Raw genomic sequence first — 17438 nt, forward strand, 5'->3', positions numbered from 1 at the left:
GCAATTTTGGCAGTATTATGTAGGAATTGTTTATTATCATGCTGGAAGGCTGACTCAAGTCCAGTGAGCAAAGGCCCAGGATACTGCTCGACACCCTGCTATCTGCATAAAAGCCCCCAGAAGAAAGCACCTGCAAAGCACTCTAACACTGAGCTATACACCAACCCAACTTTTCTCCTTTGTTTATTGATATTCTTAGTGTTTTTTCTAGTGGACATAATACAGAGAGACGAGTAATGGCCACCCATGTCAGGGCTACCCTGTGACAAAATATCCTGAAAGGCAGTAGAAGAACACAGATGCGGGCTGGGAAGGAGGCTCAGTGGTAGAGTGCTTGCCTAGCCTGCATGAGGCCCTGGATTCAATTCCTCAGCACCATATAAGCAGAAAAAAGCCAGAAGTGGTGCTGTGGCTCAAGTGGTAGAGCGCTAGCCTTGAGCGGAAGAGCTGAGGGACAGTGCCCAGGCCCAGAGTTCAGGCCCCACAACAACAACAACAAAAAAAACCCCACAGATGCTGGCCACCATGTCATGACTCTCCAAGAGACACCTCCTGTTCCCCAAGAAGGGCCTAGGGGAATGGCATGCCATCAAAACAAAAAGCAATGTGTATATTGGGCAAACTAGGGGATGGATGTGAAAGAAGGCTGGCTTCACCCCAATACCACAAGGTGAATATTTCTCACCTAAAATGCTTGGGATTTTTTCAGTCGGGAATATCTGTATATGTAAGTGAGCCATTTTGAGAAAGAGGTCCAAGTCTAAACATGAAATTTCTTTATGCTGAATGTATAACACATTTATACAAGCTTAAATGATTTCACATAGTATTCTTAGTGTGCCCTCATTTTAATTAGTCAGGTGAGATCAGTTGTGGAATTTCTCACTAAAGGCATCAAAGTGCTATTTAAACTGTAGAGCATTTCAGACTTCTGTAGTGAGAAATCTCAAAACTCCACAATCATTTAAACAAAACAAAAATTACATACTTAGGGCTGGGAAGGTGGCTCAATGGTAGTGTGCTTGCCTTTGCATGCATGAGGCCCTCGGTTCAATTCCTCAGTACCACATAAGCAGAAAAAGCCGGAAGTGGTGCAGTGGCTCAAGTGCTAGAGTGCTGGCCTTGAGCTGAAGAGCTGAGGGACAGCACCCAGGCCCAGAGTTCAGGCCCCACGACTGACCAAAAAAAAAAAAAAAATGACAGACAGACTTACCAAAAGATCCTGTGTCCTCTGAATAACCACCAGTCTTCAAACGGTAGTACCTGACTTTCTTGGAGACCTTGTCCTTGGTGTCCCAGAGCCTCAAGGTGATCTTGTGGAAATTTATTTTCTTTAATAACTCCTTTGTCATATTGACATTGAAAGTTTGGCTCCATGACACCCAGATTTTGTTACCTTCTCGCCACGGCTTCACCGTCTGTATAAAACAACCATTCAGAGGCTGCACAGAGTTCAACAGAAACTGCAGCCTACCCCACCAACAAGGGGTTAGCACACTGCCCTCTACTGGCTATGTTCTGTGATTACCTCTCTCCTGGCTCTGAACTCACTGTGGGAAATGGGCATTATGTACTGGGCCCTGGCAGACCTCTGCATTTCTCAGGAAAAATAAAAAACAAAGAAAGAAAATTCATGTAAATAGTGTCCTCTCTGATTATTTCAAAGCAATAACGCAGGCCAAGTCACTGTTAGGAACAACAAGCAGCAGTCAGGCACACGAAACACACACACACACACACACACACACACACCTCAAGAGCTACTGAACTTTTTAACACCTTAAATAAAGTAAAAATACTTTAAGTAACCAATATATTTTTGGGGGGAGAGAATGGGGCTTGAACTTGGCCGGGGTGCTGTCCCTCAGCTCTTCAGCTTATGGCAAGAGCTCTACCACTTGAGCCACAGCACCACTTCCAGTGTTCTGGAGATAAGAGTGTCATGGAGTTTCCTGCCTGGTCTGGCTTTGAACCGTGATCCTCAGATATCAGCCTCCTGAGTAGTTAGGATGACAGGCATGAGCCACCAGCACCTGGCAACCAGTATTTTTTGATGACCTCAGATTCTCACTCAGGAGGTCTGAGGTGGCCCCAGGACCCTGCGCTTTAGCCAGTTCTGAGGCTGCCTGTGCAGCAGAACACTCACAGCAATATTGTGACTACTCCATTCTGTACACAGTCTGACAGACACCACGCACCTTTACTACTGACTCCAGGAACACTTTGGCAACTCCTGGAAATACCACTACATCAACTTTTTTTGGTTCTCCATCATCGGGCAGGAAGACATACTCAATGTGATAGAAACGGCGAGCTTTTGTAGTACGATTGTCCGGTTTAGAGTGTTTCTTATGTTTATCAGTAAAATTTGTGTATTTTCCTTTTTGACCTAAAAAATACAGATTTAATGAGTCTCATTCTAATCTTGTATAGAAAAGCAGACTTGTCTCCACAGACTCCTAGAGGCAAGAAAGAACACTATGGTTTGAAAATGTCCCCAAGTTCACAACTAAGGGCTCAGTGCCCAGCTTGAGATGCTGCTGGGAAGGGTGGAACCATTCTGGGCAGAGCCTAGTAGAAGGAAGTGAGGGCACTAGGGGCAGAAGTAGGCTGCACTCTCACAGAAGGCATTACAGAGGGCACTGGGGAGAGTGATTTCCCTGCGCTTTTCACAGTCTTTTGTTCTTTCTAATGATGGAGATGGAATACAGGGCCTTGCACATTCAAGGCAACTGTACTACTACTGCACTGCACCTTTGCAAACCTCAGCTCTTCAGCTCAAGGCGAGCGCTCTACCACTTGAGCTACAGCACCACTTCTGGTTTTCTGGTGGTTTATTGGAAATAAGAGTTTCACAGACTTGGGGTGGGTGGGATGGGAAGGGATGAGAAGGGGAAACAAAGGAGGAGGCAACAATGCTTGATAAGAAATGTACTCATTGGGCTGGGAAGGTGGCTCAGTGGTAGAGCGCTTGCCTTGCATGCATGAGGCCCTGGGTTCGATTCCTCAGCACCACATAAGCAAAAAGAAAAGAGCCGGAAGTGGCGCTGTAGCTCAAGTGGTAGAGCCCTAGCCTTGAGCTGAAGAGCTGAGGGACAGTGCCCAGGCCCAGAGTTCAGGCCCCACAACCAGACCCCCCCCCCCAAAAAAAAAAAAGAAAGAAATGTACTCATTACCTTGCCCGTGTAATTGTAACCCCTCTGTATAGTATTTTCACAATTTAAAAAAAAAAAAAAAAGAGTCTCACGGACTTTCCTGCCTGGGCTGGCTTTGAACCACAATCTTCAGATCTCAGCCTCCTGACAGGCATGAGCCACCGGCGCCCGACACCTCTAAGATTTTGAGTTGTCAATTTTTTAAAATATGAAAGTTAGCTGGGTGCCAGTGGCTCACGCCTATCATCCTAGCTACTCAGATGGCTGAGATCTGAGAATTATGGTTCAACACCAGCCTGGGCAGGAAAGTCCGTGACACTCATCTCCAATAAACTACTCGAAAACCGGAAGTGGCACCGTGGATCAGGCAGTAGAGCACTTGCCTCGAGCTGAAGAGTGCAGGGACAGTGCCCAGGCCCAGAGTTCAAGCCCCACAACCAACCAAAAAAAAAAAAATGAAAGTTGTAGAATAGACCATGTGGGACCTAATTTTTCTTTCTCTTTTCTTTTTTTTTTGGTCAGTCATGGGGCTTGAACTCTGGGCTTGGGCGCTATCCCTGCACTCTTCGGTTCAAGGCAAGAGCTCTACCGCCTGAGCCACAGTGCCACTTCCAGTTTTCGAGTGGTTTATTGGAGATAAGAGTCTCACGGACTTTTCTGCCCGGGCTGGCTTTGAACCATGATCCTCAGATCTCATCCTCCTCAGTAGCTAGGATGACAGGTTGTGAGCCACCAGCACCCGGCTCTAATTTTTCTTAAATAACATATAAATATTTATATACTTACTATAAATATTTAAGTATTGAAGGGAAATAATGGAACCTAGAATTTTATTTCCAGACAAAGGTATGTCAAAGATTTCGCAAGGTTTTGAAGATAAATTCTTCAGATGCCTTTTGAAGGAGTACCAAAATAAGAAAAGAAAATCTCAAGGGACAGGGCTAGTAATTCACATCATAACCCAACTACTTGAGTGCAGATCAGAATCATAGTTCGAGGCTAGCCTCAACAAAAAGTCCCATCTCAACAAATAAGCCAGGTGTGTTAGCACACATCTAGTTATATGGAGGCATATGTAGGGAAAACATGGTCTGAACTCAACCCCAGGGGAAAAAATGAACCCTAACTGAAAAATAAAGCAAAAAATGAAAAGGGCATGACTCAGTGGCATAGCTCCTGCCTAGAAAGAACAAGGCTTGGGTTCCAATATTAGTTCTAGCACAAAAAAAAAGAAAGAAGAAAGAAGGAAGGAAAGAAAAAAAGAAAGAAAGAAAGAAGAAAAGAAAGGAAGGAAGGAAAAAGAAAGGAAAGAAGGAAAGAGAGAAAGGAAGGAAGGAAGGAAGGAAGGAAGGAAGGAAGGAAGGAAGGAAGGAAGGAAGGAAAGAAGGAAGGAAAGAAAGGAAAGAAAAGAGAGGAAGGAGGGAGGGAGGGAGGGAAGGAAGGAAGGAGGGAACAAAGGAAGGAACAAAGGAAGGAGGAGGGAGACCTGGGTAGGTGGCTCAGTGGTAGAGCGCTTGCCTTGCATGCATGAGGCCCTGGGTTCGATTCCTCAGCACCACATAAGCAAAAAGGAAAAAAGCCGGAAGTGGCACTGTGGCTCAAGTGGTAGAGCGCTAGCCTTGAGTTGAAGAGCTGAGGGACAGCGCCCAGGCCCAGAATTCAGGCCCACCAACAGACCCAAAAAAAAAACAAAAATAAAAAAAAGGAAGGAGGGAAGGAAAGAGAAAGAAGAAGCAAGTGTATTATTAGGGATATAACGGTCAGTGAGGAAAGATACCAGGCATATGTGGCTGAAGACTCCCAGGAGGAAGTCAGTAATGCTGTCTTTCTGGGAGAGAATTCTGGAATTCTGCCGAGGCACCTACCTGCATTTGCTGGGAAAGCAAGCGAAATAACGAATTTGCAGGGGACGACCTGGGGTGCGTCTGAGTCAAAGGTGCTGGCGGTCTTGAATGAGGAGTCCATACTGAAGTGGTCATCAGAATCTGACTCCTGGGCTCTGGCCTTGGCCCTGAGGTATTCTTCCACATCGCAGTCACTCAGAGACTTGTAAAAACTTGCCAGAGGAGAGATGGGTTCCATGCTTCCCTGATCCTCATCTTCTTCCCACTCCCAAGCCTGCAGAGACATACCTGCAGAGTGTCCACCAGACTGGCAGTCCTGCCTGAGAGAAAGAGAAGACTCCATCACCATCTGCCCCAGGAGTGAGCCCTGTCTCCTATAGGAAGACCACTTCCACGCCCTGCTCTGCCTCACCCTCTGAACTGCCTAGACCTGAGTCACTGCTAGTCTTAGATTCCAGGGTTCAACATACTTGGGGAATGAATGGGTGAAATAACCACTGACATGGCAGCTGGCATCTTATTTCTCTAGCTGCCTCTTCTTTCACAAGTCAGGAGTTAGTCTGGCACCAGTGGCTCATGCCTATAATTCTAGATACTCAGGAGGCTGAGATCTGAGGATTTCAGTTCAAAGTCAGCCTAGACAGGAAGGTCTCCAGTGAACCACCACCAGAAGTGGAGCTGTGGGTGAGTGGCAGAGGACACTCAGCCCCAGCTTAGCAGCACACGCTCCTCCTCACCTGGGGCTTACTCAGAACATGGAAGGCAGGGAATCCTCTGGCTTTGTTTCACTGTTGCCAGGAAACCCAGGACTGGGCTGTTGGGGCTCTAGACCTCCCTCCTGATGCCAAGGCTCCTGCCAGCTGCAGCACAAAAATGAACTCTGCACACAGGTGTATCTGAAGCCACTTCCTTCATTCACTGATTCGTTCTATCTTTAAGACATTCTTACTCTGGATAAAAGCACCTGTCGTGCAGCTGGTTTGGACCTGTACTGTGGAGGCAGGAGGCCCTCCCTACAGCTCATTTATTTCTCATTGCTTATTTTATTTGTGTGTATGTATGTGTGTGTGTGTGTGTGTGTATACATATATATGTGTGTGATGCTTGTTATTGTATATGTGTATGTGTGTAAAACTAGAGTTTGAACTCAGTACTTTCTGCTTGCTGGGAAGGTGCTCTACAACTTCAGCCACAACTACAGCCCTTTTTTTTTTTTGGTCAGTCGTGGGGCTTGAACTCTGGGCCTGGGTGAGGTCCCTGAACTCCTCAGCTCAAGGCTAGTGCTCTACCACTTTCAGCCACAGCGCCACTTCCGGTTTTCTGGTGGTTTATTGGAGATAAGAGTCTCACGGACTTTCCTTCCCAGGCTGGCTTTGAACCTCAATCCTCAGATCTCAGCCTCCTGAGTAGCTAGGATTACAGGCTTGAGCCATTGGCTTCCAGCCACCCCACCCATTCTTTAATAAATTTCAAGGAAGTAGTGGTCTCGCCATACTCAGATACATGCACACCCAAACATAATCTTGTTATATTTTCTACTTGTGTCTCGACCTGAATTTATCACAAGACCCAACTCAAACAAGAGAAATTGGGCTTAGAGAAGTGAAGTTTAAAGTGGTTCAAGGTTAAACAATGCCTGTGCAGCAGCACTGGCTTGAAATCTAGACTCCGGATGCCAACGCTTGGACTCCTCTGTAGAACCCATGAAAGCACAGTAGGCAAGCCACAATGTACCCAGATTCACAAAGCTAAAGAAACCAGGCACGCCGGGCGCTGGTGGCTCACGCCTGTAATCCTAGCTACTCAGGAGGCTGAGATCTGAGGATCGCGGTTCAAAGCCAGCCCGGGCAGGAGAGACCGTGAGACTCCTATCTCCAATAAACCACCAGAAAACCGGAAGTGGCGCTGTAGCTCAAGTGTAGAGCGCTCGCCTTGAGCTGAAGAGCTGAAGGACAGCGCCCAGGCCCAGAGTTCAAGCCCCACGGCTGACCAAAAAAAAAAAAAAGAAACCAGGCTCTCTGCAGAAGGGGGTGGGCCAAGGCACACTGCAAAAGGACAAACATCTACAAACCCAGAGCTGAAGTCCCTCATAGCCTGACTTTGCTTCATTCTTCCTCCCAAATGGGAATTTGCTAAGTGTCACAGGGCTGGCAGAGGCTTTGTGAAGCCATTACAAGATACCAGTAGAGGGCTGTGAAGGTGGCTCAGTGGTAGAGTGCTTGCCTTGCATGCATGAGGCCCTGGGTTCAATTCCTCAGCACCACATAAGCAGAAAAAGCCAGAAGTGGCACTGTGGCTCAAGAGCTAGAGCACTAGCCTTGAGCTGAAGAGCTAAGGGACAGCGTCCAGGCCCCAAGACCGGTAAACGCAAAAAACAAAAAACAATCAAAGCCAGGCACTAGTGGCTCATGCCTATAATCCTAGCTACTCGGAAGGAAGAGACCTGAGGATCACGGTTCAAAGCCAGCCCAGGCAGGTAAGTCTGTGAGACTCTTACCTCCAATAAACCACTAGAAAACCGGAAGTGGCGTTGTGGCTCAAGTGGTAGAGTGCTCCCCTTGAGCTGAAGAGCTGAGGGACAGTGCCCAGGCCCAGAGTTAAGGCCCCATGACCAGTAAAAAAAAAAAAAAGACACCAGCAGTTGAAAGCACTTTAGAGAACAGCTACGTACCAATCTTAGCCAAAACAGTGCCACCCTTTTTCAATGGGGTATAAATAAATAAATAATGCATAGATAGGGGCTGGGAAGGTGGCTCAGTGGTAGAGCGCTTGCCTTGCATGCCTGAAGCCCTGGGTTCAATTCCTCAGCACCATATAAGCAGAAAAAAGCCGGAAGCGGTGCTGTGGCTCAAGTGGTAGAGCGCTAGCCTTGAGCTGAAGAGCTGAGGGACAGTGCCCAGGCCCAGAGTTCAGGCCCCACAACTGGACCCAAAAAACAAACAAAAACAAAAAAATAATAATGCATAGATAAAACACATTCATTTTGATGTAAGAATTCAGTGATTTCAGAAACTTTACCAAGTGGTATAATTATCATCATAAATTAGTTTTAGAGCATTTTTTATCTCTATAACACGATACTTCTCATATAATTAATAGTTAATCTCTGTTCATACTTCCTAGGCAAGTACTAATCTGTCCTCTGCCTAAAACCTTTCCTTTCTGGACATTACATATAAAAGGGTTGATACAAAATGTATTACATGTATCATAGCTCAGGGAAGGGCTCTGAACAGTATGTTTCTGAGTATCACTTCTGCTGCTGCACATGTGGGCATTAACTTGGGCCTAAACACATTTAAGGAAATTTTGCCAGGCACCGGTGGCTCACGCCTATAATCCTAGCTACTCAGGAGACTGAGATCTGAGGATCACGGTTCAAAGCCAGCCCGGGCAGGAAAGTCCATGAGACTCTTATCTCCAATAAACCACTAGAAAACCAGCAGTGGCGCTGTAGCTCAAGCGGTAGAGCGCTTGCCTTGAGCTGAAGAGCTGAGGGACAGTGCCCAGGCCCAGAGTTCAGGCCCCATGACCAGCAAACAAACAAACAAACAAAGAATCGCTGGTTTTTACAATAGTTTTATGGTTGACTTTTTAAGAACATGACAAACTGTCTTTCAAAGGAACTGTTTCATTGTACATTGCCATCTAAGGTATGTGAGGGTTCCTACTTCTTCATTAATGGCCATTTTATAGCCACTTTCATGGGTGATGTAGTATTTTTCACTGTGGTTTTATTTTGCATTTCCTTAATGATCAATGATACTGAGATCTTTTGTGAGCCTGGTGAGAATCCATTTAGTATTTGATGAAATCTCTTACCTTTGCCCACTTTTTAATTCAATTTTACATTTCCTTGTATATAAGAAATTCATAAGTTACAAGAATTATAAACTCTGAATACAGCCCTTTATCAGTCTCTTTTTTTTTTTTTTGGTTGTGGGGCTTGAACTCTGGGCTTGGGTGCTGTCCCTGTGCTCTTCAGCTCAAGGCTAGTGCTCTATGCTTCAGTGACAGCGCCACTTTCGGTTTTCTAGTGGTTTATTGGAGATAAGAGTCTCATGGACTTTCCTGCACGAGCTGGTTTTGAACTGCGATCCTCAGATCTCAGCCCCCTGCGTAGCTAGGATTACATGCTTGAACCACCAGCACCCAGCTTATCAGTCTCATTTTTTCCACACACACACACTTACTGTCCCTCAAAATCCTGCTTCAGCCACCTGAGTGGTAAAATTATGAACACCTACCATGCATTCACCATTTTCTTCATTCTGTCCTTTGAAGTATAATAGTTTTGGACTTTAATGAGGCTCAAACTGTTCAATTCATTAGATATTGTACTTTAGGAATGTTTTCCTAGTTGTATGCCCTCTTTATTCTTATTTTGCTTTAACACTAATAACAATTAACCCGGACTGGGAAGGTGGCTCAGTGGTAGAGCGCTTGCCTTGCATGCATGAGGCCCTGGGTTCAATTCCTCAGCACCACATAAGCAAAAAAGAAAAAAGCCGGAAATGGCACTGCGGCTCAAGTGGTAGAGCGCTAGCCTTGAGCTGAAGAGCTGAGGGACAGTGCCCAGGCCCAGAGTTCAGGCCCCACAGCCAGACCCAAAAAAAAAAAAAAAAAAAAACAGGCCTTGCCTATGCTAGGCAAACCTTGTCCCTCTAAGTAAATCACCATCCTAACCCCCCTTTTAATAGAAAGAAGTAAAAATGGATGCCTCAATACTAAATAGATCTAAAAACCAAGCATCCTAAAAACCTAAAAGCTTTATAGCAATGAAAATAATGTCTTAAGGACACTCTAGATTATCCAACAAAACATATATACACAGAGAATGACAGAATGATGCAACTTCATGAAAAAAACTTGCCAGTATCAAGTTCTTGTCCCACTAGCAAAGCACCCAGCATCTAGACTACACCATTCTCAGTACTGTCTTAATGAAGGAACACTGAAAGCTACCTCCTTGTGAACCCAGTGCAGTAGAGGGAGTGTGGAGTAGCCTCAGAGCCACTTCCATAAGAAAGCACTAATGCTGGCACGGCTGTTTATGAAGCTGAGTGCCCACACGGATTCTTATGTTAAGTGGGATGAGGTACGATTTACATACCTAAAACTTGCCCTTTAGGTTTTGACAAGTGCATTCAGTTGTGGAATCAACACCAATGATATTAAGTATTTTCATGATCCCAGAAAGCTCCTTCGTGCCCCAGTACACTGAGACTCTGTAAATAAACCTATCAGAAACACAACTCTCATCTTCATATCAGGATAGTGGATAGTTTATGCTTCTTAGCATTTTCCAGACTTTATAACAGCAATTTGAACAACAGACAGTTGGAAGTAACTCAGACAACACTGAAGTGACTTCAAAAAGTAGCCAGGACCATGACTGACCACAGTTGCCCCATCCCATCTCATACAAAGGGTTACAGACTCTGCCCACAGAGTGGCCCTACCCCTTCTCCTACAAAGGGACACAGAGGTTTCTAAGTTTGCTTACTTTGAACCTCAAACAAAACCTTGTATAGCTAAATGGAATTCTTTCAGAGGTGCCTAGTAACACGACCCACAGACAAACAAGTCTGACAGCACACCATTATAAACCCTTGCCTCCCCGAGCCATGGGGGAGCAGAGACCAGGCAATGACTCCATAGACAGATAGAGAAAGCTTTCTTTTCAGCATTGACTGATCCTGGAAAGTAGTAAGCTGCATGGGAGAGGGTAACCAGTATATACTACATCATTGGCTGAGGCTCCTCTGCTGAAATGTGATTTGACATAGAGTCAAGCTGCAGAGTCTTGCTCTAAACGCACACCTCAGGCCCCATCACAAGGCATCCAGCCTAGAGGCTTCCACAGTCCAGTGGGAGCTCTTGAGTCTCTGGGCCAGAGGACCTTCAATTCCCACCAATGTTTACTACAGATAGTTTTCTCTGGGGGCTTACATCCACAAAAGTATGTCCATAGAAATCTACAAAGAGATTAATGTCTACTTTGTGCATCAAGATCCCCAACCGCGTGTAGCTGGACCTTGCGTAAGGCTCACAGATAATATGGCAACAAAGACTGCTTTTTTAACCCCACATCAATAAAGATATCTGCAGAGAAAATGCCATCTACAATGGCAACTGTGAGGAGGCTGGGATACAAGCCCAAGTTTCTCTCCATGTACCAAAAGAGTTGCAGTTTCAGGTGACCAGAAGAGGAAACATCCCTCACCTTGTCGGCCAGTTTAATACAGGAGACAGACAAAGCAGAAGCTAAAGCTGGGTACTATTGGTCCTCATGGAAATTAGAGAAATTGAAGCATAGAACTTGAAGGAGGTGAAGGGTCTGAGTTATATATCTGGGTGAGCAGGTCTAAAGGTCTCCTGTCCCCAGAGATGACCATCAAATTATTTGTGAATGCATTCATCTTCTATGTATTTCTATACATGTGTCTTTAAAGAAGACAGTAATGTTTTGTGCACTGTTATTGTTAGTGTGTGTCAACACTTACATATATGCTCCAGCTTCATTCACTCTCCTCATTTGCTGATTTGTCCTGCCTGATATCCCATGCATAGCAGTTTCTCACTAGTATAAACAATAGTGCAGTGAATCTCCTTAGTAAATAGCTTTTTCTAAGGTAGAAGCCAAAAAGTGGAATTGTAAAACTTTTTGTCAAATTGCCATTATTTTTATTATTCAGAAATAAACCTTTCCGGGCTGGGAAGGTGGCTCAGTGGTAGAGCGCTTGCCTTGCATGCCTGAGGCCCTGGGTTCGATTCCTCAGCACCACATAAGCAAAAAGAAAAAAGCCAGAAGTGGCACTGTGGCTCAAGTTGTAGAGCGCTAGCCTTGAGCTGAAGAGCTGAGGAACAGCGCCCAGTCCCAGAGTTCAGTCCCCACGACCGGACCCCAAAGAAAAAAAGAAAAGAAAAGAAATAAACCTTTCCATGTGCTAGTGACTCTAGCTTGTAATTTTAGCTATTCAGGAAGATCTGAGGATCATAGTTGGAAGTCTGGGCAGTAAGTCCCTGAGACTCTCATTTCCAATAAACTACTCAGAAAAAGCCAGAAGTGATGGTGTGACTCAAGTGGTAAAACCCTAGCCTTGAGCAGAAGCTCAAGGACAGTGCCCCAAGTTCAAGCCCTAGGATCTAAAACCAAACCAAAACAAAACAAAAACACCTTTAAAAAAATTGCCCTATGGGGCTGGGAAGGTGGCTCAGTGGTAGAGCGCTTGCCTTGCATGAATGAGGCCCTGGGTTTGATTCCTCAGCACCCCATAAGCAGAAAAAAAAAAAAAGCCGGAAGTGGCGCTGTGGCTCAAGTGGTAGCCTTGAGCTGAAGGGCTGAGGGACAGCGCGCAGGCCCAGAGTTCAGGCCCATGATCAGACCAAAAAAAAAAAAAAATTGCCCTAGCCAGGTGCTGGTGGCTCACACCTGTAATCCTAGTTACTCAGGAGGCTGAGATATGAGAATGGCAGTTCAAAGCCAGCCAGGGCAGGAACGTCCGTGACACTCTTATCTAATAAACCACTAGAAAACTGGAAGTGGCTCTGTGGCTCAAGCGGTAGAGCACTTGCCTTGACTGAAGAGCACAGGGACAGTGCCCAAGCCCAGAGTTCAAGCCCCACGACCGACACACACACAAAAAAAAAATGCCCTAGCCAGTGCTGGTGGCTCACGCCTGTAATCCTAGCTACTCAGGAGGCTGAGATCTGAGGATCACGGTTCAAAGCCAGCCCAGGCAGGAAAGTCCATGAGACTCTTATCTCCAATAAACCACTAGAAAACTGGAAGTGGTGCTATGGTTCAAGCGGTAGAGTGCTGGCCTTGAGCTGAAGAGCACAGGGACAGCACCCAGACTCAGAGTTCAAGCCCCAGGACTGAGCGAAAAAACAAATTGACCAAATGGTTTGAGATTAGGTAAGCAAAAGTGTTCAAGAATGAATAGAAATTTGTCAAATGGACAACATGTTTGATTCTGGAGTAGTATGGCAGAAGAAATGAAAGTTTAGTGCTTTTCAGATGGAAGGATTGAACACTTAAAATCAGAATTACTTACAAGGTAAGCCCATCTTAGAGAAAGGACAGCTGAATCTGCTTCTTGCTCCATCTTAACTGGGTAACATTCCAAAGACAGAGAAATAAAAAACCATTATTAGACTACTGAACAGGTTTTGTTCATCTTCCGGAACCTCCAAAATGTGGCCACACGGCAGCTTCTTGGCCTAAACATTGACCCAGAGAATTGAAGTCTGAGTGCACACTGGCCAAGGTAAGGCATGGGGTGAACAATGCAGACACCTACTCGGGGTCCTGTCCCACTTGTCCACTCGGGGTCCACACCTCCACTCGGGGTCCTGTCCCACACGTCCACTCGGGATCCACACCTCCACTCGGGGTCCTGTCCCACACCTCCACTCGGGGTCCACACGTCCACCCGGGGTCCTGTCCCACACCTCCACTCGGGGTCCTATCCCACACCTCCACTTGGGGTCCACACGTCCACTCGGGGTCCTGTCCCACACATCCACTCGGGGTCCTGTCCCACACGTCCACTCGGGGTCCTGTCCCACACCTCCACTCGGGGTCCACACCTCCACTCGGGGTCCTGTCCCACACATCCACTCGGGGTCCTGCCCCACACGTCCACTCGGGGTCCTGTCCCACACGTCCACTCGGGGTCCTGTCCCACACCTCCACTCGGGGTCCACACTTCCACTTGGGGTCCTGTCCCACACATCCACTCGGGGTCCTGTCCCACACATCCACTCGGGGTCCTGTCCCACACGTCCACTCGGGGTCCTGTCCCACACCTCCACTTGGGGTCCACACTTCCACTTGGGGTCCTGTCCCACACATCCACTCGGGGTCCTGTCCCACACGTCCACTCGGGGTCCTGTCACACACCTCCACTTGGGGTCCACACGTCCACTCAGGGTCCTGTCCCACACGTCCACTCGGTGTCCTGTCCCACACATCCACTCGGGGTCCTGTCCCACACCTCCACTCGGGGTCCACACTTCCACTTGGGGTCCTGTCCCACACATCCACTCGGGGTCCTGTCCCACACGTCCACTCGGTGTCCTGTCCCACACCTCCACTCGGGGTGCTGTCCCACACCTCCACTCGGGGTCCACACTTCCACTTGGGGTCCTGTCCCACACATCCACTCGGGGTCCTGTCCCACACTTCCACTCGGGGTCCTGTCCCACACATCCACTCGGGGTCCTGTCCCACACATCCACTCGGGGTCCTGTCCCACACCTCCACTCGGGGTCCACACTTCCACTTGGGGTCCTGTCCCACACATCCACTCGGGGTCCTGTCCCACACCTCCACTCGGGGTCCACACTTCCACTTGGGGTCCTGTCCCACACATCCACTCGGGGTCCTGTCCCACACATCCACTCGGGGTCCTGTCCCACACGTCCGCTCGGGGTCCACACTTCCACTTGGGGTCCTGTCCCACACATCCACTCGGGGTCCACACGTCCACTCGGGGTCCTGTCCCACACGTCCGCTCGGGGTCCACACTTCCACTTGGGGTCCTGTCCCACACGTCCGCTCGGGGTCCACACGTCCGCTCGGGGTCCACACTTCCACTTGGGGTCCTGTCCCACACGTCCACTCGGGGTCCACACGTCCGCTCGGGGTCCACACTTCCACTTGGGGTCCTGTCCCACACGTCCACTCGGGGTCCACACGTCCGCTCGGGGTCCACACTTCCACTTGGGGTCCTGTCCCACACGTCCGCTCGGGGTCCACACGTCCACTCAGGGTCCACACGTCCACTCGGGGTCCACACGTCCACTCGGGGTCCTGTCCCACACGTCCACTCGGGGTCCACACGTCCACTCAGGGTCCACACGTCCACTCAGGGTCCACACTTCCACTTGGGGTCCTGTCCCACACATCCGCTCGGGGTCCACACGTCCACTCAGGGTCCACACGTCCACTCGGGGTCCACACGTCCACTCAGGGTCCACACGTCCACTCAGGGTCCACACTTCCACTTGGGGTCCTGTCCCACACGTCCACTCAGGGTCCACACGTCCACTCGGGGTCCACACGTCCACTCAGGGTCCACACGTCCACTCAGGGTCCACACTTCCACTTGGGGTCCTGTCCCACACATCCGCTCGGGGTCCACACGTCCACTCAGGGTCCACACTTCCACTCGGGGTCCACACGTCCACTCAGGGTCCACACGTCCACTCAGGGTCCACACTTCCACTTGGGGTCCTGTCCCACACGTCCACTCAGGGTCCACACGTCCACTCGGGGTCCACACGTCCACTCAGGGTCCACACGTCCACTCAGGGTCCACACTTCCACTTGGGGTCCTGTCCCACACATCCGCTCAGGGTCCACACGTCCACTCAGGGTCCACACTTCCACTTGGGGTCCTGTCCCACACGTCCGCTCAGGGTCCACACGTCCACTCAGGGTCCACACGTCCACTCAGGGTCCACACGTCCACTCGGGGTCCTGTCCCACACGTCCGCTCGGGGTCCACACGTCCGCTCGGGGTCCACACGTCCGCTCGGGGTCCTGTCCCACACGTCCGCTCGGGGTCCTGTCCCACACGTCCACTCAGGGTCCACACTTCCACTCGGGGTCCTGTCCCACACGTCCGCTCGGGGTCCTGTCCCACACGTCCACTCAGGGTCCACACTTCCACTCGGGGTCCTGTCCCACACGTCCGCTCGGGGTCCACACGTCCGCTCGGGGTCCACACGTCCGCTCGGGGTCCACACGTCCGCTCGGTGATTCTGCCTGGTTCTCGTCAGGAAGCCGGCGGCTGACTCTAGGAACGGCAGGGAGAAGCCGAGCAGAGCTGCGCCTCACGAAGGCGCCGAGTCCGGGTCCGGACGCTGAGGGCCGGGCGCCGAGGGCGCGGCGTCCCCGCCCAGCCAGCTCCGCGGGGACGGGGCGGGACGCAGGGGCGGGGCGGGACGCGGATACGCGGAGGCTTGCTGAGGGGCGGGGCTAAGGGGGCAGGCTCCGCCCCGCCTTCGGTGGACCGCCCGGGCCTCCGGTGGAGGTGGCGGGCAGCCGGGCGGGGATCTGAGGAGGGACCGGAGGTGCGCGCTTGGCGGCCCTGGCCCAGGTCTGCGTGGAGAGCGCGGCGGGGAACCCGTCCCGGAGGCCGGTGCGCACGCCGGGGCTGGAGCCGCGCCCCGGGCCTCGGCGCGGAGAGCCAGGCCGGGCTGCCGGCCGCCGGGCTGGGCTAGCGCCCGCGGGAGGTCTCCGCCCCAACGACGGCCGACCCCCCCTCATCCCCCGCCGCCGTCTTCGCGCCAGTCCTGCTGCCTCCTGAGCCAGAAGGGGATGGGTGGGGTCTTAGCACCAGTTGCTGCACAGCCCTCCGCGCGGGGCCGTGCCCACGCCGCCCGCGGCCCTCCCCGCGGGGCCGTGCCCACGCCGCCCGCGGCCCTCCACGCGGGGCCGTGCCCACGCCCACCTCCGCCCTCCCCGCGGGGCCGTGCCCACGCCGCCCGCGGCCCTCCCCGCGGGGCCGTGCCCACGCCGCCCGCGGCCCTCCCCGCGGGGCCGTGCCCACGCCGCCCGCGGCCCTCCGCGCGGGGCCGTGCCCACGCCGCCCGCGGCCCTCCACGCGGGGCCGTGCCCACGCCGCCCGCGGCCCTCCACGCGGGGCCGTGCCCACGCCCACCTCCGCCCTCCGCGCGGGGCCGTGCCCACGCCGCCCGCGGCCCTCCCCGCGGGGCCGTGCCCACGCCGCCCGCGGCCCTCCGCGCGGGGCCGTGCCCACGCCGCCCGCGGCCCTCCGCGCGGGGCCGTGCCCACGCCCCCCTCCGCCCACCGCGCGGGGCCGTGCCCACGCCCCCCTCCGCCCTCCGCGCGGGGCCGTGCCCACGCCGCCCGCGGCCCTCCACGCGGGGCCGTGCCCACGCCCCCCTCCGCCCTCCGCGCGGGGCCGTGCCCACGCCGCCCGCGGCCCTCCGCGCGGGGCCGTGCCCACGCCGCCCGCGGCCCTCCCCGCGGGGCCGTGCCCACGCCGCCCGCGGCCCTCCGCGCGGGGCCGTGCCCACGCCGCCCGCGGCCCTCCGCGCGGGGCCGTGCCCACGCCGCCCGCGGCCCTCCGCGCGGGGCCGTGCCCACGCCGCCCGCGGCCCTCCCCGCGGGGCCGTGCCCACGCCGCCCGCGGCCCTCCACGCGGGGCCGTGCCCACGCCCCCCTCCGCCCACCGCGCGGGGCCGTGCCCACGCCCACCTCCGCCCTCCGCGCGGGGCCGTGCCCACGCCCACCTCCGCCCTCCGCGCGGGGCCGTGCCCACGCCGCCCGCGGCCCTCCGCGCGGGGCCGTGCCCACGCCGCCCGCGGCCCTCCGCGCGGGGCCGTGCCCACGCCGCCCGCGGCCCTCCGCGCGGGGCCGTGCCCACGACCGTGGGCTTTGGGCCAGGACTTGCGGCCCTGG

At 52.1% G+C, this 17438-nt stretch overlaps 2 protein-coding genes across 5 annotated transcripts in view; both read right to left on the reverse strand.

Moving 5' to 3' along the window:
• The window catches only part of Cfap92 (cilia and flagella associated protein 92 (putative)), a 40024-nt gene extending 26353 nt beyond the window's left edge, over window positions 1–13671 (reverse strand). For 3 of the 4 annotated variants that reach the window (XM_042670328.1, XM_042670327.1, XM_042670329.1), the window contains exons 1-4: window positions 13060–13109; window positions 5021–5319; window positions 2199–2389; window positions 1214–1418 (exon numbers count right to left, since the gene is read on the reverse strand). In XM_042670328.1, the coding sequence (XP_042526262.1) occupies window positions 1214–1418; window positions 2199–2389; window positions 5021–5285 (661 nt within the window). In that variant the 5' untranslated portion in view covers window positions 5286–5319; window positions 13060–13109. Of the gene's footprint in view, window positions 1–1213; window positions 1419–2198; window positions 2390–5020; window positions 5320–13059 lie in introns of all 4 variants that reach the window. The other variant, XM_042670326.1, reaches the window with a different exon arrangement.
• LOC122099853 lies at window positions 13302–16280 on the reverse strand. The gene is made up of 5 exons (XM_042670350.1): window positions 16034–16280; window positions 15475–15807; window positions 15033–15242; window positions 13714–14854; window positions 13302–13575 (listed from the first exon to the last, which is right to left on the reverse strand). Exons 1-5 carry the CDS (start codon window positions 16278–16280, stop codon window positions 13302–13304), a joined length of 2205 nt encoding a protein of 734 aa, XP_042526284.1.
• Between the last annotated feature and the right edge of the window lie 1158 nt (window positions 16281–17438).

This window comes from Dipodomys spectabilis, unplaced genomic scaffold (assembly GCF_019054845.1).
Source record: "Dipodomys spectabilis isolate Male_0828 unplaced genomic scaffold, ASM1905484v1 ptg000541l, whole genome shotgun sequence".
Taxonomy (NCBI): Eukaryota; Metazoa; Chordata; class Mammalia; order Rodentia; family Heteromyidae; genus Dipodomys; species Dipodomys spectabilis.

Excerpts from the sequence above, each read along its gene's own strand:
- LOC122099853 (XM_042670350.1), bottom strand. The coding sequence starts at position 16,280 with ATGAGGGGGGGTCGGCCGTCGTTGGGGCGGAGACCTCCCGCGGGCGCT. Across the intron at positions 14,855-15,032 it reads CGTGTGGACCCTGAGTGGAC|TGGACGTGTGGACCCCGAGT; the intron begins GTGTGGGACAGG and ends GTGGACCCTGAG. Across the intron at positions 13,576-13,713 it reads GGACAGGACCCCAAGTGGAA|GTGTGGGACAGGACCCCGAG; the intron begins GTGTGGACCCCG and ends CCCCGAGTGGAG.